Source organism: Crocuta crocuta, unplaced genomic scaffold, assembly GCF_008692635.1.
Source record: "Crocuta crocuta isolate KB4526 unplaced genomic scaffold, BGI_CrCroc_1.0 scaffold138, whole genome shotgun sequence".
NCBI lineage: Eukaryota > Metazoa > Chordata > Mammalia > Carnivora > Hyaenidae > Crocuta > Crocuta crocuta.
In genome coordinates, this window is record NW_027532585.1 from 6,920,822 (window position 1) to 6,946,408 (window position 25,587).

The window sequence follows — 25,587 nt, forward strand, 5'->3', positions numbered from 1 at the left end:
GGGGGGGTCTGATTCAGGGGGTCTACAGAGCTACTTTGACGATTCCCACCGGGTGCCACGCCCACTAGCGATACTTCTATCTATCACACGCACCGTGTGTGTTTCCTTCATAGGCCGAGTCCTAGCTGCTGCTTCTAGAAGTGCACTGGAGCTTGGAGAAATGCCTCCTTGCCTGACTCCTAACAGTTTGTGACTCAGGCAACTAGTATGGGAGAAACGGAAGTCAGGGAGTCAGAAGGGCCTGAGTGCAGATCTTCCACTCAGCTTCCAGGTTTTGTTCCCTAAGCAGGTTGCTCCCGAACTTGTTCTATTTAGTTACTTATCTGTCAAATAGGAACAAGATTGCCCACCTCACCGAGAGGGCGAGGTGGGGGTGAGGATGGGACAGAATGACTTTTGCGTCAGCACCTAGCACATGCGTGCCTTTGGGTAGATGGATGCTCAATAAATATCCCTTTCCTCCATTTTCATTGGTAGCAGGATTAAAAACAAAACAGCAACAACTCGTACTCATGTTTTTCACTGGTACTTAAAGCAGATATTGTTAAGAGAATCGAGTGACAGAGAGAGAGAGAGAGATAAAAGAAAGATCTGAAGCAGGCCCTATGCTGGAGAGAAAGAGAGAGAGAGAGACAGACAGACAGACAAAGGATCCAGAGCAGGCTCTGCTGACAACAGAGAGCCTCATGGAGGGGCTTGAACTCATGAACTGGGAGATCATGACCTGAGCCAAAGTTGGATGCTTAACTGACTGAGCCATCCAGACTTCCCAAGTGAAACTTTCGTTTGTTTGTTTGCTTAATGCCCAGGCAAATCGATTTGGGACTTTGTTACACATCACTTCAAAAGTCAGTGGTATTTTTTTTAGCAGCCTCGAAAGGATGCCCCTCCTTAATTGCTTTTGGTAATGCTGACTTCTGGTGTAAGTACACATTTCCCAGAGCATCCCGGGGGGCAGAGAAGGAAATACAGGTGTGTCACAGCATTGGTACCTTTGCTGACACTCTCCAAGTCCAGGGCAGAGAATTCGGACCAGGTGTTTAACCCAAAACCGCACCTGCTCCTCGTCAAAATCTCCCAAGGACCACCCTGTTCCTCAGAATTTAGCTCGTAATGGATTATTTGGACTGGGTTGTTCAGACGCTTTCCAGGTGAAATGAGAACATGAGAGTGGCCCGAGAGAAACAATGCCCCGTTATACTTGTTCCGTCCAGTGAGCTCCCGGCTGTAACGGGCTCTGTAAATCCAGTGTCAGCATATCAGCCCACGTCGCTCCCCTGTCCAACCTGGTCTTACCATCGCGGGGGGAAAAACAAGAGTCTTTGTTCTTTGTGTTGGTTGATTAATTTTAGGTTTGCTGTTCTCATCCCATTTCATGCTCATGTGGATACTTATGTAATACATTTCTGTATATCACATGGTTCTTCCTTCTGAGGAACCAAATTAGGAAGAAAAAAAAAAAAAACTAGCAAAAAGTGCCTGTCTGCATTCCTCTGACTGGAGAAATTGCAGATTAAAGGAAGACCTTGGTGGGACATGTCGCCTGGGTGGCTCAGTCGGTTAAGCATCCAACTTCACCTCAGGTCATGATCTCACGGTTTGTAGGTTCGGGCCCTGTGTTGGGCTCTGTGCTGACAGCTCAGAGCCTGGAGCCTGCTTCAGATTCCATGTCTCCCCCTCTCTCTGTCCCTCCCCTGCTCGTGCTCTGTCTCTCTCAAAAATAAATAAAACCTAAAAAAAAAAAAAAAGACCCATGGTCACCTCAAAGCCACAGTATCTTCTCTCTCTGCCTCTTATAAAGGGGAGGCTAGAGATCCTAACCCTGGGCCAGGCCAGTCTCGATAACTTCCACGTTCTGAAGCCAAACTCTGGAAACGGAGAGAATAAAGCCAGTAAGACGCATCATATGATTTTCGAGCCTGAAAAGACCTTTGAAATCCTTTGGTCCCATCCTTCTTGTCTTACAGGAAACGAAACTGAGGTCCACGTAGTTATTAGTAACTTATTTTTTTAAACATACCGCCCACATTGTGTGTGTCAGAAGCTATGTGCACAACAGGAGGCTCATCATAGGCCCCCAGCAGGTGAAATAAGCTGCCGGATGAGGATGAAGGATGACTCGCTGGTAGACCAGAGGAGAAACCAGCCAGCACGTGCTATCTAATGAGTAAATGAATATTTGCTGAGCTCCTTTGGGACGTGAGCACTCAGCTGTGCTCTAAGGAGCTGGGGGAAGGAAGAAGTACAAAATGGAGGGCCGGGGGGAAGAATATAAACTTTAAGACATTGTCCCCATCCTTGAGGAACTTACAGTCAACAGTGAACTCCTTACTGAAAGGTGTTTCTAAACCGAGATAAAGATATATTACAAATACATACTACAAAATATTAAATATACAAGATCATATATTTAATGGCCCGATTATGTAGTCCTAGAGAAGTTTGGAAGGAAGAAAGAGGGTTGCTGGCTCGCAGGGGGACAAGCCAAGTGTTTTCCCTGCTGGACCGTTAAAGCCACAACTCTCTTATTTGTCAGTATATCCTCATGATTATGGCACAGGGAAGAGGCTCAATTTATCCTTCTTGAGTCAAAGTGTGGTTCATTGGGTAACATCATTACGCGGATATTTATGTAGGCCCATAATGACCCCTTTTTGGAGGAATGCTTTGTACTCACATCGGTCTCTTTTTTTCCAGTGGCCCACCCTCAGGACCCTCACCACCCGTCGGAGAAGCCTGTCATTCACTGCCATAAATGTGGGGAGCCATGCAAGGGTGAAGTACTTCGGGTCCAGACCAAACATTTCCACATCAAATGTTTCACCTGCAAAGGTATGGTGCCTCCAGCTTCCTGCTCTAAAGGCGTGTCACAGCCTGTGCTCCCCTCAGGGTCCGTCTCTTCCCTTGAACCCCGTGCTAGGCGCACAGGTGATACATGAGTGTGCTCAGAAGCCCTGGCATCACTTCCCTTCCCTAGTTTGCTTGGATTCGACTCAAGGGGGAGACCAAGTCCCCCAAAGACTAATGGAACATAAGCCTTTGAATGTTCGCTGAGCGTCCTGATCCTAGGAAGAGGGAGACCCGTAAAAGCACAGTTTTGTGTTTTGTACTATATTTTCCCCTGAAATGAGATACTCTTACCCCAAAGTCACCTTGTCCCAACAGCCATTATTTATAGAAGGGCTGGCGAGCTTGTAAGATTAAGGACCTAAGTCACTGGATCCTGTGGAGTAAGCGGGGAGCACGTGTGCGTACGTGAGTGTGTGTGTGTGTGTGTGTGTGTGTGTATTGAGGAGTGAGAATTAATCAACAACACTTGGAAAGCCTCCAAAAATGTAACAAGTTGAGACTCGCTTCCACCAACGATCCTCCCTTTTGGGGGCTTCTAACTGTTGGCATCTTGGGGTGCAAAATACTGGCCTGTCGTTCTGCAGCCAGGGCGGGGCTGAGCGGGAAAAGAGAGGAAGAAGAGAGTGGTGTTGTGTGTTTATTTGAGCTCAGGGTGGGGGGGCGGGGGTTGTAGGGCCCAGGCTGGGCTGAGGGATACAGGAGGAGAGATGGAAGGAGAGACAAGACCATGAGCCTGCTCCGTAGCTCACTCTGCCCTCTCTCTGCACGCTTTGGCCTCTCTCATCCCTGGACGAGCGTTTCCTTCTCAGTGTCTTGGGGTATGAACTCAGCAATGTCGTCTTAAGTCACACACCCTTGGCCAGGGAGGTTCTCGAGTACACCCCAGGCTACCTAGTGACTGTCAAATACACAAAAACAGGAGGGTCCAGGGCTTATCCAGAGTCCACAGCTGACCATTTCACTGTGGGTAACTTCAAGAGGAAGGGCGTTAGCAATGGCTGGGTGGGAAGATGAAAGGGGAGGGGAGGACATCAGTTTGGCTCCACTGAGCATGACTGAGGCTGTAATGCACATTTTATAGAGAAGGATTCTTTAGTCTTTCTGCAAACACCTATGAGTAAGTACCAGACATACCATTTTCAGATGACTCAAGTTGGCCATCCAGAAACATCAGGGTCCCACCCAGGATTCCACTGTACGGTGGCTTGAGTTCTACCATTGCCCTTAAGCGACTCTGTGATCTCAGGCAACTTATGTCTCTCTGTGGCTCCATGTCCTTATCTGTACAATAAAGAGACGAGAGGGGCACCTGGGTGGCTTAGTCGGTTACGCATCCGACTTTCACTTGGGTCATGATCTTTTGGTTCGTGGGTTTGAGCCCCGCGTCGGGCTCTGTGCTGACTGCCAGCTCAGAGCCTGGAGCCTATTTCAGAGTCTCTGTCTCCCTCTCTCTCTGACCCTCCCCTGCTCACGCTGTCTCTCTCTCTCTCTTAGAAATAAATAAAAATATTAAAAAAAAGAGAGCAAGAGACGAGACCATGTGATGTTTAAGTCATCCTAGGTCTGAAGTTTGCCGATTCCATATACACATAACAATGTGTATAATAGAGAACCCAGAGGTACCAAATTAGAGCCGCTGAGCATGTCAGAGAAAAGATGTTTTCTGATTACATCCAGATCGGTTAACTGAGAGTCAGGCATTGTATTTTGTTTCATTTTTTTTGCTCATAAATTTCCCGAGACATGGCTCAAGGGCTAGATTTGGTTTGAAATAAATATGGTCCACAAACAATAGCAGCTTTGCATGTATTCTGTATTTCTTCTTTTTTTTTAATGTATGTTTATTTTGAGAGAAAGAGTGTGTGCTAGACTAGCAGGGCAAGGGCAGAGAGAGAAAGTGAGAGATAATCCCAAGCAGGCACTGAGCTTTCGGCACAGTACCCAACCTGAGGCTCAAACTCATGGACTGTGAGATCATGACATGAATTGAAATGAAGAGTCAGACGCTTAACCAACTGAGCTATCCAGGTGCCCTCTGTATTTCTAATTAAAAGTATGAAGTGTTAGTCTCAGGTCACTGTTGAGCATGCTAAGAGCCTTTGTTCATCCCCTATGGGGTGGAAGCTTCCTTGCTTTTTTTCTCTTCTGGTTTAAACCCAAGGACTTGAATAACTTGAATGTAAGTTATTTATGTTGGAACGTTTTCCCATATACTTTATTTCACACTACAAATGTGTTCCTGAAAAGTTGAATGTTTATATATATTGAGTCATATTTTAGGAGCACTTGCTATTTGTAGGAACTATTTTTAATTTAACAAAACTTTACTAAAATGAATGTCTTCTATTCCTGTAGAATTGTATTTTCTCACACTTAATCTGTCAATGTCTATTTTCTCATGTCCCCAGTTTCTGGGGTTACCCTTTTCTTTAATACCCAAAGAAAGAGGCTTATACACCTCATTCCTTCTACCCTAGCAAGTCTATTCCTTTTCCCCAAGGTTCTACAGTGATCTTGCCCAAATAGAAATATTATGTGAGCCACATATCTAATTCTGAATTTTTAAATAGCTATGTTAAAAAGCTGTAAAGGGATGGGTGCAATTAACTTTCATAATGTCTTTTATGTATCTCTGTATACTCAAAATACTATCATTTCAACATGTAATTAATATAAAAATTATTGAAATATTTGACATTATTTTTTTCATACGTGCTTAATTGCACATCTCAGTTGGACTCATCACGTTTCAAGTGCTGAATAGCCCTTTGTAGTTAGTGGCTACAGTCTGGGAAGCACAGCTCTAGGCAGCCCTTGAGGTTTGCCTTCCTGTGGTCCCCTCTTGCTCTAACTTCTTGCCCATACCAAATTCTTGGTCGCCCTTTTTGAATGCTACTTCTTATGCATTGTTTCACCTCACATTGGCCACCATGGCTCTTTATTTCCCAAGATTTCACTAACATAAGGCAGCTGTTTTCAGCAGATTTTACTGAAGGTTGGGATAATGGAGGGAAATTATAGCACCAAACAGGCAATGACTGTCGTAATAGTCTCAGGCCATGTCCAAAATAAGAAGTTTCTCATTAGCTGGTATCTTTTCTTTTCTTTTCTTTTCTTTTCTTCCTTTCTTCCTTTCTTTCTTTCTCTCTTTCTTTCTTTCTTTCTCTCTCTCTCTCTCTCCCCCTCCCTCCCTCTCTTTCTTTCTCTCTCTCTCTTTTCTTTTCTTTCTTTCTTTCTTTCTTTCTTTCTTTCTTTCTTTCTTTCTTTCTTTCTTTCCTTCTTTCTTTCTTTCTATTAATAGACTTTGATTTTTAGTGTAGTTTAGGTTTACATAAAAAGTGAACAGAAACTACAGACCAGGGCCATTTCTCATACTTATTCAGAACTGTCACCTCCCACCAGCTTGGCAGGTCTTCCTCTGTCTACAAAGACCCTTCTCCTCTCCACCCCTAGGACCCCCATTTTCTTCTCCTTCGCTCTCCTGACTCTACATTTTCTTAGCGTTTCTACTTCTTATGAATCCATTAGGATGGTTTCCCAGAAGAAACAGAAGTCCTCTCAAGGAATATGGTCTTTTCCTCTTAACCCACATGGCCCAGACTGTGGCTAAGTCTTAAAACAACAGTTTGTTTTCTTCCCATTACATCTAAAGCAGAAATGTCATGTCCAGATAGTAAGCTAATATCCCAGGACAGAGGATTTGGAGTAGAGACCAGTTGCTAAAACAAGCCTGGGCTTTTGGACAAGAGCTGGCCAAGTGCAGAGGAAGAACATTCAGATTCTGACTATGATTTGGGGGGCAGACAGAGTTTGTCCCTCACGTCTCTCCCCTCCCACACACCCTACTTTCCTCCACTCAAATACCTCGTTGCCANATGTAATTAATATAAAAATTATTGAAATATTTGACATTATTTTTTTCATACGTGCTTAATTGCACATCTCAGTTGGACTCATCACGTTTCAAGTGCTGAATAGCCCTTTGTAGTTAGTGGCTACAGTCTGGGAAGCACAGCTCTAGGCAGCCCTTGAGGTTTGCCTTCCTGTGGTCCCCTCTTGCTCTAACTTCTTGCCCATACCAAATTCTTGGTCGCCCTTTTTGAATGCTACTTCTTATGCATTGTTTCACCTCACATTGGCCACCATGGCTCTTTATTTCCCAAGATTTCACTAACATAAGGCAGCTGTTTTCAGCAGATTTTACTGAAGGTTGGGATAATGGAGGGAAATTATAGCACCAAACAGGCAATGACTGTCGTAATAGTCTCAGGCCATGTCCAAAATAAGAAGTTTCTCATTAGCTGGTATCTTTTTTCTTTTCTTTTCTTTTCTTCCTTTCTTCCTTTCTTTCTTTCTCTCTTTCTTTCTTTCTTTCTCTCTCTCTCTCTCTCTCCCTCCCTCCCTCTCTTTCTTTCTCTCTCTCTCTTTTCTTTTCTTTCTTTCTTTCTTTCTTTCTTTCTTTCTTTCTTTCTTTCTTTCTTTCTTTCCTTCTTTCTTTCTTTCTATTAATAGACTTTGATTTTTAGTGTAGTTTAGGTTTACATAAAAAGTGAACAGAAACTACAGACCAGGGCCATTTCTCATACTTATTCAGAACTGTCACCTCCCACCAGCTTGGCAGGTCTTCCTCTGTCTACAAAGACCCTTCTCCTCTCCACCCCTAGGACCCCCATTTTCTTCTCCTTCGCTCTCCTGACTCTACATTTTCTTAGCGTTTCTACTTCTTATGAATCCATTAGGATGGTTTCCCAGAAGAAACAGAAGTCCTCTCAAGGAATATGGTCTTTTCCTCTTAACCCACATGGCCCAGACTGTGGCTAAGTCTTAAAACAACAGTTTGTTTTCTTCCCATTACATCTAAAGCAGAAATGTCATGTCCAGATAGTAAGCTAATATCCCAGGACAGAGGATTTGGAGTAGAGACCAGTTGCTAAAACAAGCCTGGGCTTTTGGACAAGAGCTGGCCAAGTGCAGAGGAAGAACATTCAGATTCTGACTATGATTTGGGGGGCAGACAGAGTTTGTCCCTCACGTCTCTCCCCTCCCACACACCCTACTTTCCTCCACTCAAATACCTCGTTGCCAAAGCCTCATAGTTCTTGAATGGGACCAGAGGTAGGTAGCCTTCCACAATTAGAAAAAACGTCCTAAAATGCAGATACATATGGGAATAAAGAGCAAAGATGAACTCTTTCACTAGCATTGGATTTTGAACGGAGACAGAGAAAGAGGACACTGAACATCTTACACGAGAGCCAAATACATATGAAGGTAGGAAAGGGTTGCTTCGGAGGAACTAGAGTTCAGAGCACAAGCTTAAGCCAGTGATCAGTCCATGAGTTTGCAGGAGTAACTGTAACAGGATCAAGGTTGGTGAGCAGGAATTTTGCTGGGGAACCCATCTCACTCCCTAAAATGTCTGACGTCTTGGGACCTGATGGTCTAGGAGTTATTTATCCAATTAGAAAATGTTAATTGGACACATACTCCCTGTGGGATATTATGATAAGTGCTGAAAACAGGGAGAGCCACCATGCCATGTTTGTCCTCAAAGATCTCATAGGGTATTTGGAAAGACATACAAATAAGCAACATTTATGATACTGGGTAATAAGTGTTGAGACGGAGAAGTATATAGGATGCAGACTGGAAGCAGAGACTCAGGGGAGAGAGAATGGTAGTTGATGTGGAAGTAGTGTAGGGTAGCAGCAGGAAAATAGAGGGCAGATTTAGGAAACATTTAAAGTTAAGGTTGATAGGATTTGGTGACCGTATGTGAGGAATGAAGAAGGATCCAGGGTTCCGGTTGGACTGCCTGTGTGGACAGATGGCTGCTGCCCCCTGAGGAAGTACAGGAGCATGGGATGGGGTAGTTCAAGGCAGAGAGTTCAGCTTGGGATACGTTGAGGCTGAGGACACTTGGTGCATTCAGAGTCTAGTAGGTTAGGCACTCAGGTAGATACTGGTTTGTGTTAGGAGGAAGGTTTTGTTTTGTTTTGTTTTGTTTTTTAATTCTTTTATTAAGTAAACTCTACCCCCAGGGTGCCTAGGTGGCTCAGTTGGTTTAGCATCTGACTCTTGGCTTCTTCTCAGGTCATGATCTCACAGTTCTTGAGTCCGAACCCTGCATATGGCTCTGTGCTGACAGTGTGGAGCCTGCTTGGGATTCTCTCTCTGCCTCTCCCTCTCTCTCTGCCCCTCCCCTTCCCAAAATAAATAAATAAACTTGAAAAACAGAAAGAAAGAAAAGGTTCTTCTTTATATATATAAAAAGTAAACTCTGCCCCCAACATGGGGCTCAAACTCATGACCCTGAGATCAAGAGTCACATGCTCTACTGACCCAGCCAGCCAGGCTCCTTAGGAAGAAAGATCTGAAAGTATTTTGGCACCTAGAGAGTGGCTGAAGCTAGATGATTGTGAATGGCATTGCCCTCGGAAAGGGCAAAAGGGAGGAAGTGAGCAATAACCAATGCCAGCGTCCAAAGTAGAACCCAGTTTCCATTTGTAATCTTGGGAAACATACCCACCTGCTAATGAGACGAGGGAAGTATTTCAATTAACAGATAGTTTCCATAATTAAAAGAAAAGGAGATCCCGACAACTTCTGTTATTCTCTGTAATGACCCAATGGGAGTAAAATATGACTGCAGGGTTCTGGATGGCACTGTGCTCTGTCTTCAGTATTCAGCAGCTTTGTTTCTCCTCTTCTCCAATTAGTGACAATCATCTCACCAAATTAGAATTTTTTTTCCTTAATGCTCTCTGCTCCTTCTGATATTGTTCCAGTGGCACAATCATTTTTTAAATTACCGCATTGTCTTCATCATATAAGTTGTAATAATGCTCAATGAGAGAATAAGAAATTCATTTAAATATTATATAGTTAATATTTAATCAATTATATATTCAGTATTTAATTGTAATTATATATAGTTTATCATTGATATATTACATTGTTATAATTTTTATTATTTATCTCAAGCATTTGTTTAAAGTAATGCCCTAAATTCATTTTTCTGCCTCAAAGTTCTAGAGCATTTAGAAAAGATTGGGGACCAGAAGATCAAGAGGGGCTGTTGGGCAAATATTTTGTATTCAGTGCACCTTTCCTAGACTGTCCTGTGTAAGATTTTTAACTATTCCCTATATCACATTTCTCCCTACTTTATCTTTTTATTTCCTTAACATTTATCATTATGTAACATATCTTACTCATTTATCTTCACCCTCTACTAGAGAGTAAGCTCCTTGAGGGTAGAGATTTTGGTCTATTTTGTTCACTGCTGTGTACCCGGAGCCTAGCAGAATGCCCAACATGGTGGATGCTCAGAGAGGTGAATGGATGGCCAAGTGAATGAACGAAAGAATAATAACCATATATTTCTTTGGAACTTGAGTATTCGTAAGTGTTTCTAATGGCATCGCTAGTCAACAAGATTTAGCACGTGCTAAAGGTGATAACTGTCCTCACCTAGTTATTAGGCAGTAACATCATCTTCCAAAAAGAAGGGGTATAATGTTTATAGCAGCACTATCAACAAAAGCCAAAGTATGGAAAGAGCCGAAATGTCCACTGGATGGATGGATGAATGGATAAAGATGTTGTATGTATATGTGTGTGTATATATGTGTGTGTGTATACATATATATATGTGTATATATATACACAATGGAGTATTACCTGGCAATCACAGAGAATGAAATCTTGCCATTTGCAATACCATGGAAGGAACTAGAGGGTATTATTATGCCAAGAGAAATTAGCCAGAGAAAGACAAATATCATATGACTTCACTTATGTGGGACTNTTGGATGGATGGATGAATGGATAAAGATGTTGTATGTTTATGTGTGTGTATATATGTGTGTGTGTGTATACATATATATATGTGTATATATATACACAATGGAGTATTACCTGGCAATCACAGAGAATGAAATCTTGCCATTTGCAATACCATGGAAGGAACTAGAGGGTATTATTATGCCAAGAGAAATTAGCCAGAGAAAGACAAATATCATATGACTTCACTTATGTGGGACTTAAGATACAAAACAGATGAACACAGGGGAAGGAAAGCAAAAATAATATGAAAACAGGGAGGGGGAACAAACGTAAAGGTCTCTGAAATACAGAGAACGAAGTAAGGGTTGCTGGAGGGCTTGCTTGTGGGTAGGGGGATGGCTGAGTGGACGAGGGGCACGATGGAGGGCACTTGTTGGGATGAGCACTGGGTGTTGTATGTCGAGGATGAATCACTGNGAGTATTACCTGGCAATCACAGAGAATGAAATCTTGCCATTTGCAATACCATGGAAGGAACTAGAGGGTATTATTATGCCAAGAGAAATTAGCCAGAGAAAGACAAATATCATATGACTTCACTTATGTGGGACTTAAGATACAAAACAGATGAACACAGGGGAAGGAAAGCAAAAATAATATGAAAACAGGGAGGGGGAACAAACGTAAAGGTCTCTGAAATACAGAGAACGAAGTAAGGGTTGCTGGAGGGCTTGTGGGTGGGGGGATGGCTGAGTGGACGAGGGGCACGATGGAGGGCACTTGTTGGGATGAGCACTGGGTGTTGTATGTCGAGGATGAATCACTGGATTCTACTCCTGAAATCATTATTGCACTATATGCTGACTAACTTGGATATAAATTTAAATTAACTAATTAATTAATAAATAATAAAATTAAATTAAATTTAAAAAGAAGGGGTGTGAGTACAGCTTTCTGTCATTGATGCCAGAGCCGTGTGTCTGCCCGGCAGCTGGGACAGCTAAGAGACAGTACGGAAGGCTACAGTCAGACAGCTGTTGGTAAGGATGTTGCTGCTGCTTAGTTTCTTATACTGCTTTAGATCCGGTGCTTTCCCCTCTGGGTTTGCCTCGGCAGACGGGATATGGGTTATTTTCAGGCTCAAGTAGAAAACGGATGAAATCCCAGTAAGTAAAATGGAAGCAGTTTCTTATATCCCCTAAGAGCTGAGCTTGGGCTTTTAATACCTATTTAGAGACTATTAGTCATTCAGAAAGTGATTAAAAGGCAGAATTAACCAGCACGCAAGGAAAACAATTCTTTTACAAATATGGTCCCTCCTCACAGCAAATGAGAAACCACTTGTATGCTTTCTTTTGTTTATAAAGGACAAGCCTTTTGAATTTTGTACTATCTTAAAGTGTTATCTGTGAAGTAAATACAATTTAGGTTTTTAAATAGTCGAGGCTTTGAATTCCAAGCTGGAACAGAATAAGAGCTCATAAATTCTCCAAAATACACTGCTTAACAATTCTTCTTCTTTCTTTTAAATAGTTTATTGTCAAGTTGGTTCCCATATAACACCCAGTGCCCATCCCCACAAGTGCCCTCCTCCATGCCCATCTTCCCCCTCCCCCCACATCCATCAGTCCTCAGTTTGTTTCTCAGCATTCAAGAGTGTCTCATGGTTTGCCTCTCTCCCTTTCCCCCACCATTTCCCCCCTTCTTCTCCCCCACGGTCCTCCGTTAAGTTCCTCCTAATCCTCCTATACGTGCAAACATATGGTATTTGTCCTTCTCTGCCTGACTTATTTCGCTCAGCATAACACCCTCAAGGTCCATCCATGTTGCTACACGTGGCCAGATTTCATTCTTTCTCATTGCCATGTAGTATTCCATCATATAGATAAACCACATCTTCTTGATCCATTCGTCCGCTGTACAAACATCCTTGAAAAGAAAATTCAGAAAAATGACTACTAGCGCCCCTGCTCACAAGAGCCCCCTGGATACTTATCTCCCAGTAAGAGTCAGAATTGTTAACAGGGGCACTAGTAGCCGTTTGTTCTGAATTTTCTTTTCAACGATGTTTGTACAGCCAAGCCTTGGAAGACAGAGATAGTGTCTCCACCTGGAGCAGAGGGTAGGTTTGTTTGCTGTCTAGAATAATCGAGCAAAGGTTGGAGAGGTTTGCTTGCAGCTCATTAGGGGTTTCCTAAGCGCAGGCTTCTTTAGCTGTGACACACACTCATCGCACACGCACCTACTTCTCTTCCTTCTGGGGACTTCTGGGGCTTGGAAGACCAGTAATGGAAACAGAGCTCACATTGCCTCTGTCAGTATTGAAGTTTTTCACTTCTGACCCCGGGGTTATGTCTTCTGTCAGCACACGTAAAACCAGGGGGAGGCTCACTTGTTCGCATCTAAGTCAAACCTCAGGTTCTTTACGGTTCTTGACAACTCTCAGTTCATGTCCTTGAAAACTTCTTTCTTTCTTTTTTTAAATTTTTTACTGTTTTAATTTCTTTTTGAAAGTTAGAGAGAGAGGGACAGAATGTGGGGTAGGGCAGAGAGAGAGAGAGGGAGACCTAGAAACTGAAGCAGGCCCCAGGCTCTAAGCTGTCAGCACAGAGCCCGCCACGAGGCACGAACTCACAAAACACGAGATTATGACCTGAGCCGAAGTCAGATGCCTAACAGACTGAGCCACCATGAAAGGCGCCCTTCGAAAACTTATTTCTTGAGAAAGGGTAGGCTGAAGTTGACCCACCTTGACTGAGGAAGTACACCTTTTCTAAGAAAATGATTTGAACAACAAAGGTTATGGGAGTGTCTATACTTATAGAAGAGGAAGGAAAACTGAGACTTTGCTTAGGCATTTTTTAGAATGTTTATTTATTTTGAGAGAGAGAGAGGGAGAGAGCAGGGGAGGGGCAGAGAAAGAGAGAATCCTAAGCAGGCTCCATACTGACAGCACAGAGCCTGATGCAGAGCTCCAGCTCACAAACCATGAGATCGTGACCTGAGCCAAAATCAAGAGTCGGCTCAAATGACTGAGCCCCCGAGGTGCCCCGAGGTGCCCCTCCTCAGGCATTTTTAAAGCAAGCATTGAACCTGTTACACTGCTCTTAGTTTCATCTCCTGACACTGAACCCCAGAGCACCCCGTGCTCAGGCCTCACCTATTTGTCTGATTCCTTGGACTTCCCAGCCTGCAAAACTGTTGTTTATAAGATACCTGGTCGGCAGTATTTTGCAATAGCAGCCTGAATGGACGAAGATAGGACATTAATGAGGCATTCAAATAATCGTACAAATATGACTTACTGGCTGTGATCAGTGCAATAAAGGGAAAATAAAAAGAGCTGCATGAACAAAGATGTGAGCCTGCGGCAGGGGAATCTTGGTGTGTTTGTGGTGGGGGGAGGAGCAGGTGGTCAGGAGAGAGTCCCACACCCCACCCCCATCTCTAAAAAGAGAAATTTGAACCAACAGATAATGGATAAAAAATACAACCACCACCTAATTCCTCCTAGTATTAAAAGTCAACTAAATGTACTTCATTATTCCAAAGAATAGATTTGTATTCTTTTCGTACTAAAAATCACTTGATTTTTGTGTAAACCAACCTAGGAATATTAGTGCTTGAGCCTTTCATATCTTTACCATGTGAAACGTTTGTAGATCGTCTATCACCCATCCATTTAGCGTGTAGAGGGCTGAGAGGTGTATATGACATGATATTTACCTCTGAAGAACGTGTGAGCTGGTGGCAAGCAATGTGCTTACTAGGGGAACCGTCACTGGCAGCAGACAGGTGCAGGCAAGCGATCTGGGGTCCAGGCGCGCTGAGTCAGAGGCTACAGAGGGCACCCAGAGCTCAGTGGTCTGAGGATGTTGCCAGGGAGGAAACAGCATTTAATAAAGCACGGATCCTGCAGCAAACTTAATAACCTTCCCAGGACCAGAAATGGGGTGCATGCTAGTTTTGGTCAGGGGTAGGGGCTGCATTCTTCAAGGCAGCGGATGGTGAAGATGAGGATGCAGGTATAGTTGACATTGGCCTTCATTCAGGCAAACAACTTCCTACAAAAACGAATGGAACCATGATTTTCCCATTGTCCTTGGAAAGATGGCATTTTTAAACATTAATTATAGTAGCTATTCCTTTTCAAAAATGGAATTACTGTTAATGTGTTATTTATAGCCACATAGGTTTAAAAAGACTTCTGAACATTGGGTGTCTGTGGAAAATTTTGAAAATCTGATCACATAAACCCTTCCCTAAAGGTAGCATTGGCAGAAATTGTCATACTGGATTATATATTTTTTTAAATGTATTCATGCTTATTTATTTATTTTTGAGAGAGAAAGAGAGCAAACAGGAGAGGCACAGAGAGAGAGGGAGACACAGAATCTGAAGCAGCCTCCAGGCTCTGAGCTGCCAGCACAGCCCAGTGCGGGACTCGAACCCATGTACCGGGAGATCATGACCTGAGCCAAAGTTGGATGCTTAACCAACTGAGCCACCCAGGTGCCCCTGGATTATGTTTTAATAGAGACTTGCCACTTAGCAATATGAATCTCGACTGTATGTTAGAGGATATAGAAAATGCCACCTTTTGATGGCTTTAAAAAACTCTTTGGCCTCTGTAATGTTGAATTCATCAAGAGAGCCTGTAAACATCAAACTTATTTTTGTTTGTTTATTGAGAGAGAGAGAGAGAGCGTGAGCAGGGGGAAGGGCAGAGAGAGAAGGAGAGAGATAATCCCAATTGATTATGTTAGCTCAAAGTCCGACTCAGGGCTCTATCTCATGAACCTTGAGATCAAGACTTGACCATAAGTCAAGAGTCAGACATTTAACCGATTGAGCCACCCAGGCGCCCCAACATCAAACTATTTTTAAAAGGTTTATGTAAAACTATTAGAAAATTCAGGCTACAACTCTTACTAATGTCAGTGAATTGAAATAAATTTTTCAGGAATTACTCTTTAAAGACTAGGTTTTGTAAAGGGGCTTGGGATAAGCATCCCATCTCTAATAGCACCTTCCATATTTGCCATCATAGGGTTTAGAGATGTTTACCAGGTCAGGATCATTCCACATAGAATATGTGCGTTTATAAAATGCAAGGATCTTGATGGAGTAAGAATGGATGAAAATTATAAGGTGGGGAGTTGAATAGACAGATTCAGGATTCTCTGTATTTAGTTTTTCAAAAGGAAAATGATATCATCTAATTTATATGCTGTACGAACTAACTCTTTATATCTCATTTCCAAAATGAAATGGAACTTCAGAAAGTGGTAAAATTATGAATTTGATTTTCTTTCCATTGCAATGTAATCCCCGTGATTTGACCTAGGAAAAAGGCCGAGAAAGTAATATTATCACATTGTCCATATCCAAAAGAATAAGTGCACTTGCTATCCTGGATAGAAAGTCCATTTATTCTATCATAAAAATTTCCCACCCGTGGAAACAATACAGGCTGCACTGTAGCCATAATCGTGTCTGTGGCTACAGCTGTGAGTTTATCTCACCTCCATCTCTTGGTGCATATAAAACAAATTTCCTCCCGATTTGTCCTCCTTAGCTGGAAAAGAGCTGATTATTGATTTCCTTAAAATAACTCACTGTACACTTACAGACCATTATTACCTCCTTTTCTTTAGTCTGATCCCAATTTCATCTACTTTGTTTTTTTCTTAAGTGTTCTCTCCCAGCACTTTCGTTATTCTTATTGCTAACCTGTGAAGCCACTCCAGTTCATTCTCACTCCTCTGAGATGGTGGAGTTCTTAACCAGTCATAGTCTTATTCTCTGTAATCGGGTCCTTCCTGCTTACTGCTAAACACAAAGTAGGGCAGGGTCTAGTCCTTTACATAGCACATGTGCATTGGAAGTTCTCTTGATTGTTGGATTGCAGTTAATTTTAGTTGCTAAGAAAGTTCAGAGTCTTAAAAGGATTGAGAAGTTGGAGAAGGTGGGGTCACTGTCTTGGCACCACTATCTTGATGCCAGATAGGTGCTTTCAGAAGTAGAGATGCGGTACTGGGGCGCCTCAGCGGCTCAGTTGGTTAAGTGTGTGACTTCGGCTCAGGTCATGATCTCGCAGTTCGTGAGTTCAAGCCCCACACTGGGCTCTGTGCTGACCGCTCAGAGCCTGGACTCTGCTTTTGATTCTGTGTCTCCATCTCTTTCTGGCCCTCCCCTGCTCACGCTGTCTCTCAAAATAAAATGTAAAAAACAAAAAAAAAACAAACCCAGAAGTAGAGACAGGGTTGGTTCAAAGTGAGGCTGAAATGACTTTGCTTGCCCAAGTTCTGAGCCCCGAGGAAGCAAAGCTGCAGGGAATTGAGGAGGCTGTGGCTTCACACGGAGGTTGAGCCCGAGTGGGGCCAGGGAAGCAGGATGGGGTTGGCCGGAGGTGACAGGAGGTGTCTGTCCTGAAGGGCTGTGGGAGGCTCAGTTTGGAGGAAAGCACTGGTGTTAAGAGATGAGATGAACATTTGGTAGACACTGAGCGAGAAATATGAATCGGAATAATATCTTTGTTATTTGAGCTTCTTACAATTAATATTGTTTGCACATCGAATTCCACAAATGTTAAAAAAACAAACTTAATATATGATCAAAGATTTTATTAATAAAAGAGGTTCCAAAGTCATTTCTTTCCGTCTAAAGCTTTTGGCATATTATTATAAATATAAACTCTGATGTAAATATAAGCCCTCAAGTGCCTTGCTTTGGGGGCTCATTCTGCCATTGGGATTGACCTCTATCTTCTTTCTCAGAAATGATGCAGGGGCACCTAGGTGACTTGGATGGTTGAGCATCCGACTCTTGATTTCGGCTCAGGTCATGATCCCAGGGTTGTGGGATCAAGCCCCACGTCGGACTCTGCACTGAGCATGGAGCCTAAGACTCTCTCCCTTGCCCTCTGCCCCACCCCTGCTTGCACTCTAGCTTGCTCGCTCTCTCTCTCTCTCTCTCTCACACACACACGCACACACACACACACACACACACTCACACACAAATGATTATTTAGAAGTTAATGTAAAAAAAACTATTTAAATATGTTTTTTGAGGCTTAGTATTTGCTTCCAGGATGGTGCATTAGCAAATAGTTATTTCTGGTGAGAATCTGCCCCCTCACGTTATTGTTTGAGTCTCTGTTCTGCTATTTTGAGCTCTAGGCTACAGCGTATAGTACTTTTGAGCTTCAGGGTATGGTACCTTCAAACACGTTGCTCTCAGTTTCAGAGCAACAGCAGATTCAGCGAGACCTCACACTGTAATGGAATTTTTGTGGTTTGGGAAGACCCTATGTTAAAGTCTACCTTTATATTTTCAATGAAGAAAGGATTTGAGGAAATGGGAAGGAATAGAATAACATCATGGATGAAATAAGATTCTTTTAAAATGGAGTTGGAGTAGAGGATGGAGGCAGAGAAAAGTTATTTGGTATTCACCCTACTAATTCACCATGAAGTGCTTGGGAGTTCCATACTCCATGTTCATCCCACCCCCAGCTCAGCGCGTGGTGCCCTAGGAGAAGGCAGGGGTGGTGCTGGCCCAGGTGGGGTAGGGCAGGGTTTTGAGGAGGCTAATGGTAAAGTAGCACTTACTTCTGGAGTACATGGCCTTCATCACCAGCCACAGCCATGACCCAGCAGCCATGCTGGCAAGGTCAGAAGGGTTCCTCTTAATCTGCGATGGCCTGACCAGCTGGCATAGCGCCAGACCAAAAACCCCATGCCTGCCCTAAAAAAGAGAAGAAAGGACCCCACCCCCTGAGGCTCCTGGCCCCCAATTAAAATTCTTGTGTTACCACATTGAAATCATTGGTCCCATGCGCTTAACGTCTCTCCCTCTCTTGCTGGTGTGAGCGGATTAAAGCACCAATGTGAGCCGTAGCCCAGCAGAGATGTTCAGTCTACTGATATAAAAGAAGAAAAAGTTTGCATTTTATCCCCAAGCCCACCTTTGGGTCGAGTTTTAAGTGTTACCTGTTCTCCTAAGTTTTGGGCAATGCGAACTAGGTGACAGGCAGATGGAATGTCACTGCAATGAATTTGTTGTAACATAAAAGGTTAACTGCCATTTTTAGAAAGTTGAAATCGTTGCTACCACAGCCCCGTTCATGCCACTAAAATACCGTTCTGTTTTCGCCCTTATTTGACATCTCCGTACTTTGTTCCCCTCCTAGTCCGTGGTATTTTTACAACCCAGGCAGCTCCTGTTAATTTTTTTTTTTTAAGATTTAAGAGCTTAAAACATGCCTGTTACTAATTTAACAGCTTTTATATAAAATTGCTTGGGCATACGTATTCTTGCCCAGTTAATGGTGTTCAGTAGTTTGCAGACAATGAATTCAAGAGCGTTCAGTCAGCAAGGCGTGTGGCTGACGGTGGCCGTGCCATGTGATGGCGAAGTAGGCAGGGTTCAGTGGGGCCCTGAGTGGGGCGTATTATAAATAATTGATCATTGAGAAGAAAGCAATTAATCTCTTTCGCTGGCAGCTCTTTCTTTTTTAATGAAACGAATCTGTGCATTTCCCTGAGCGTATGTTAACTATCAACTAGAACAAAGACAAATGGGACACCCAAAGTTAAAAATCTAAATATATCCTACGGAAGTTTGACCTTCCTAATGGAGATTTTGTGATCATTTCTGTATGAAAGTTTTGCTTTGTGCCATCGGTTAGAAGTATTTGCTAAGCTGTTAATATGAAACAGACCAAAGGTTTCTTAAAGCTTTGGATATTTTTGGTTAGTATACGTGCTGCCGAAGAGAGCACTGGATATTTTTGGCTAAAGAGAGGAACCCCTTTGTCAAAGTGTTACTTTCTTTCCTTTTTTAGTTTAATTTTGTAATTATTATTTTAGAGAGAGGGGGAGAGCACGATCAGGGGAGAGGAGCAGAGAGAGAATCTTAAGCAGGCACCATGTTTAACCTGATGTGGGGCTCAATCCCCTGACCCTGGGATCATGACCTGAGCTGAAATCAAGAGTCAAGACACTCAACCAATTGAGCCACCCAGGTGCCCCTTTTAAAATTTTTAAAAACATTTTTGGGTCACCTGGGTGGCTCAGTCAGTTAAGTGTCCGACATCGGCTCAGGTCATGATCTCACGGTTCGTGGGTTTTGAGCCCTGCATTGGGTTCTGTGCTGACAGCTCAGAGCCTAGATCCTGTCTTTGGATTCTGTGTCTCCCTCTCTCTCTGACCCTCCCCTGCTCACGCTGTCTCTCTCTCAAAAAGAAATAAATAAAACATTAAATTTTTTTTTTAATTTTTCAAAAGTTAATTATGACACACAAATATAGGATGAACGTGTATCAAAGATGTATTTAATATGTTAATGAGGGAGCCAGCCATATGGTCAAGCTGGTCAAAGGAGAACCAAAGGAACAGGCTATAAAGACATTCAAGAAAGAATGTCAGGATAAGACGTCAAGGTTTACGTATCAACTGATTAGCAGTCCAGCAGGACAACAACACCGGACAGAAATCATCTGCATCTACTGGACAAATATCTATAAGTTTCCATTAACTTTAAAGTCTGGGCTTTTAATCAATAGTACAGAGCTTGTCAAACACAGAGCCAGTGCCCTGGGTGATAAAATAATCCTTGCGTGACCTGCTAAGACTCAGCCGGGCACTGGAAGAACTTGCTTCTTGCCCTTACCTTGTTTGCGCTAATTTTTCTTAACATCTTATTATCTAAGTGAGCTTGCACTTATATGAGGTTCCTAGAATGGTCAGAGAAAGAAGGAGAATGGTGGCTGCCAGGGGCTGGGGGAGGGGGAATAGGGAGTTACTGCTTAACGGGTACAGAGTTTCAGTTGTGCAAGATGGAAGACGTTCTGATGTTGGAGGGCGGCGCTGATTGTACAACAATGGGAACAGTGGTAATACTTCACACCACCGGATTGGACATTTAAAAATGCTGAAGATGGTTAAGTTTCGTGTTGTGTGTATTTTACCACGATTTTAAAGAATTAGATGAGCTGACACATCGGTATATGAAGAGAAAGTTAACAATTCTTCATCCTTCTGAGATCACCAACTTAGTAACCCTGTGTTTGTGTGTTAACTTCTCCTTGTTGATAAAAGCACACATAGACCTTTTTTTTTTTTAATTAGATTATTAAAATTCTTTATTCTGTAACATGTGTTCTTTTCACTTAAGGATACATTGAGGACAGACCTCTGGGCTGTAGATACTGCTCTAATCCATTCTATTTACTACCAGCTCCATAGACTGGCCATGCCACAATTTATTGAACTCTTGCACAACTGATGGGCATTCAGGTTGTTTCCAGTTGTGTTCTGTTGCATTTGCTAGTACACTGTACTATAAAATTGTTTATAATCGGTGAAGGCCAGAATCTCAGTAGTGAAAACAAGAAGGCAGAGGAGGGCGTGATTCAGAGGAACACTTTGTTGGGAAAACAGGTAGGATTTCGGGGATAGTTGAGAATTTTGGTTTTACGAGCGGAGAATGAATAGTCCTGACATTTTACTGAAAGAAGGAGTAGAAGAAGAACAGAAGGTTTTAGAGGGATGGCTTAGAAGCAAGAGGGTAGAGTTTGTTTTTATTTTTTTAATGTTTATTTTTGAGACAGAGAGAGACAGACCTGAGTGGGGGAGGCACAGAGAGAGAGGGAGACACGGAATCTGAAGCAGGCTCTAGGCTCTGAGCTGTCAGCACAGAGTCTGACACGGGGCTTGAACTCATGAAGTGTGGTATCATGACCTGAGTCAAAGCTAGATGCTTAACCAACTGAGCTACACGGGCGCCCCACAGAGTTTGTTTTTTAAAATACCAGGCTTGAGAGAGGCATGCTGTCCATGCCCACTGGGCAGCGAAAAATAAGGGTCTAAAGGCTTAGGGAAGACATCACAGATTCAGACACTGATCCTTTGCACAAAGCCATAGTTGAAACCTATGAGAGTAGATGAGATCTGTTCCCAGGGTGGCCTTCTTCTAGAGGAAGGAGGTAGCATTCCAGGCAGTTACCTGCATTTAAGGGTCTGGCTAAGGAGACTGAGAAGCTGTGTCAAAGGAGGAATAGCAAGTAAAGACCTTTGATGACCCCTGCCTGTGGGTCTTTCTTCAAACACTGGCTTCCCTGTGTATAAACCACCAAAACTAATGGCATGGTTTGATAAGCCAATTTGGGCCACTGCTTTGAATTTGAGGACTAGGCCACATCAAATCTCAAAGGGGTGCAGAGTTCACTTGTAGTTTGGCAACTCCCAACAGAAGCTACAAAGTCATTTTTGAAGACTATATTAGGTTTATATAGATGAGGACTTTTAAAAAGGGCTCAGTTTCACAAGCCCATGTGAAGTAGAAAGTCTGCAGCAAATAGAACCAGTTTCTACAACACTTTAACAAGTAGCTCTGAAGCTATCTCGACAATCTGGATTAGCATAAAGATCACCCTATTGCCACTAGATCTTTTTATAAAGGATCTGTGAATTTTTAAACATACCCAAGGTGATTGGAGGGAGTTAGTTACCATAAGTCCAAAGCATTATTTTGTCACTTCTCATGGCTTTAAGAAATACCCATGTTTGAAAGAGCAAGAGAGTCTTCAAAATAGCTGATGTCACGGAGGAGTGACGTTGCGGGAAGCCTGCCAAGTATGGTGCTGGATTCACTGTGTTCCTAGTCGTACCTTAGATACCTTGGTTGAAGATTCCTGAAGAAGAATCAAAAGGAGTAAAGATGAGGACTCTTACCATAAAATACTTTGTCATCTTGTGGGAAAACAAGATATGTACGTAGAAGAATATTGAAGAAACCTCTCTGGGGCGTTCTGCGCACCCCAGGGTTGCGTTCGTTGCTGTTGAAGGAATTTGCAGTCGGAGTGCAGTTAGTCCATACCTGAGTTCCTCCGACCCTCAGGACCCGTTAGTTAAGGAAGAAGCAGGTGTGCGAACAGTGGGGACAGTGGCAAGTTAGAGGACACAGAGGTGGTGAATGAGCGGTTTTCCAGGTAATGTGATCAGAGTCGTATTTATAGGGGTGGTCATTATCAGGCATGATGGACTCAGGCCATCATCTTGGGTTACCTGATTATAAATTGCAAAGAAGGAGGTTGTAGCTGTGGAGTGTGGATGTAAACAAAGACCGATGCTTCCGCAGTGGAAAGCTACTTTGTAGGGTCCATGTCACCTTGAAAATCTCTAATGGCTTGGAGTAGGAGAGATTGCTACCAAAGGGTGGGTGGGAGAGTAAGCAAAGTATTCCGGGAGAACCTCACTGTGCTCAGCGCTAGATCATCCAGAGGCATTGATCCAGGGGCATCACGGGAACTAATTAGAGGAGCATTGGAGGTGTTCAGAATTCTCAGGAAAGCTAGTTAGTGGTTGAGCACCCCTTCTCCCTGCCCACTGGGTGCCTATTCCAGAGGCTTGAGGAAGAATCAGGACAAATCCAGGATTCTGCCTAAGGCCCTTAACTGTGTAGGAATCGCTCAACCAAGGTTGGCATCAAGAGGGTGTGACTGGAGGTTCCCAGCCATGGCTGCTGCTTCTCAGTCCTTTGACAGTGCAAACTCTCCACTCTCAGGGTTTGCCTTGGGCTTTATTTTTGGACAAGTGGCTGTGCCCTCTTCGGGTCTTGTCTGAACACGTAGGCCACGCCCAAGCCCCTGGCACCCGTGGACCTGCTTCTTTGAGCTGTGTCCACGATCCATAGCTGTATGGTTGCGAAAGAGACACCGAAATCCGGACGCAGTAAAGCATTCCCTTCTGCATGTACTGAGGTCCTGAACGACAGTTTTATCTTGGACATGTTCCCTTTCCTTTCCCTTTCACCTGTTCATTTTTATCTCTCCCTATAATATATAATCGACTTATCCTATTTACTGCACAAAGAGAAAATGAAACGTCCAAATTATTCATAGCTGTGGCAAAGTATTTTCGGAGTGTGAAAAAATGGACTCAGACATCTCTGCTACTGCTTTTGGTATGGTGGGAATTTATTACTCAGCCCAGTAACAGTCTTGGCCCAACCCAGCCGGTTGTGTGGGCAAGAAGTGGGTACCTTTCCTGAATCGCACTGCCAGAGATACCTTTGTTCCTATCTGAGACAGCATGAACCAATGGTAACTTTCCATCAAAGGCAGATTATCTCAGAATCTTCGACATACCGCAAAAGTCATTGAGACCCAGCCAATGAATTTTCCTTGTATGAGATATTTCGTCCCTCCCAAAAGGAGGGATATGAAATGGGAGGGAGGCAAGAGAGAACTCAGAGCCCAACAATAAATAGCTCTTTGTACGAGTCCCCTCCCCTCACCCCAAGCCACTGAGATCATGGAGTAAGTTTGCAGCACGCAGTGGAAGGCATCTGCTGCCCAGCGGCGTCACGGACGATGACCAAATGTGAACTTGTTTCCACAGTGTGCGGCTGTGACCTGGCACAAGGGGGCTTCTTCATAAAGAACGGCGAGTACCTCTGCACCCTGGACTACCAGAGGATGTATGGGACGCGCTGCCATGGCTGTGGGGAGTTCGTGGAAGGAGAGGTGGTTACTGCCCTGGGCAAGACCTATCATCCCAACTGCTTTGCGTGTACCATCTGCAAGTAAGTGGTGGCTTCCCCTAACGGAGACGTGCTGGGTTCTGCTCTTCGAGCCTGGGATATACACCTTTTGTCTTGAACTTCCTTTTCCTGATGTATCCTCTAAAAAAAATTCTTCCTATTAGTTTGTCAGTCAAAAAAAGTAATTTAGTTGTGAAACTTAACACATGATGTCCTCTACTAAATAATATGACTGATTTTAAGTGGCTCGAAGCCAAGTGCAAAAGCAACTCTAAATCGTGAAACCTTTTGAGCCGTGAAAACATTAGGAGGAAATGTCATAAGTGCTTGGAAAGATAAACTGATTTGGAAGTAGAAGTTCATACGGGTGTGGGTGTTTGAAACAGTCTCATTTACTCTGTAGCAGGGCCGGGCAGACTCTGCCCCATGGCCCAAAGTAGACCCAATACCTGTCTTTGTAAATCAAGTTTTATTGGGATGCAGCCACACCCATTGATTTACAGATGGCTCTTTATGGCTGAGTTTGAGCTCCGGTGTCAGAATTGGGTAGTTGTGACAGACTCCATAGGATTCTCAGAGGCTAAAAAAGTATTTACAACCTGGACTTTCAGAGGGACGCATTTACCAACCTCTGTTCTCTAGGCTCCTATAATCTGGCAAGGTTAAATCTTAATTGCCCAAACCAGCTTGGTTAAAATCAGTCAGAGAGAAGAAGGAAAGTATGGGATGCGTGAGCTGGGAAATGCAGTTTCATCATTGTTTTGTGTCTAACGCTACCCATTATTGAACTTAAGATGGCTTTGATTCCTCTGGGAGGAGAGTCACCAGCAAGGGTCAGCTGCTTTATTGATGAATCCTAGTCAGGCAGTCTCATTCCTCTTGGTGTGGTGCTGACTGCTGTATGGTCCAGTTCGCCGTGGCTTTGTTAAAAACTACAGTTCAGAGGACGTGAACTTGCTTTGTTTTCCAGCATTTCACGTTTCTAGGCCAGAGAGATGTAAACTCTAAAAAGTAAACTTAATTTTATATAATTAACTAACTAGGTAATACTCAGAGACGAATTCCAAGATTCGTATTCAGAGGCGTATCCCAAGATGAAATACACATAGTGAAATAATTATTGTCACTTTTTATAGCCATTAGTCCATTTCTCAATTATATTTTTTAAGTCATAATTTTTAAAACTTCTGAATTATTAAGCCAAAAGTTTTTCTGTCTTTAATCCAAAGTAAAGCTGCCTCTTGACCTCTCCCTTTTCAGGCTGTAACCCACAGCCTGGTTAACAGTCTTTGCCTGGTGTTTGAGTCCCAAGTTTCTAGTCCAGCTTCCTGGGCTGATTTGAGACCGATGTGAGTTAGCTTTTTCCAAGCCAATTGCTTCATCTGTAAAATAGGAGGC

General features: G+C 43.2%; 1 protein-coding gene across 3 annotated transcripts in view; it reads left to right on the forward strand.

Moving 5' to 3' along the window:
- Nucleotides 1-25,587, forward strand: part of ABLIM1 (actin binding LIM protein 1) — a 312,956-nt gene that overhangs the window by 170,860 nt on the left and 116,509 nt on the right. For all 3 annotated transcript variants that reach the window (XM_077779560.1, XM_077779561.1, XM_077779559.1), the window contains exons 2-3: nucleotides 2,698-2,832; nucleotides 24,048-24,231. In XM_077779560.1, coding sequence (XP_077635686.1) covers nucleotides 2,698-2,832; nucleotides 24,048-24,231 — 319 coding nt within the window. The remainder of the gene's footprint in view (nucleotides 1-2,697; nucleotides 2,833-24,047; nucleotides 24,232-25,587) is intronic.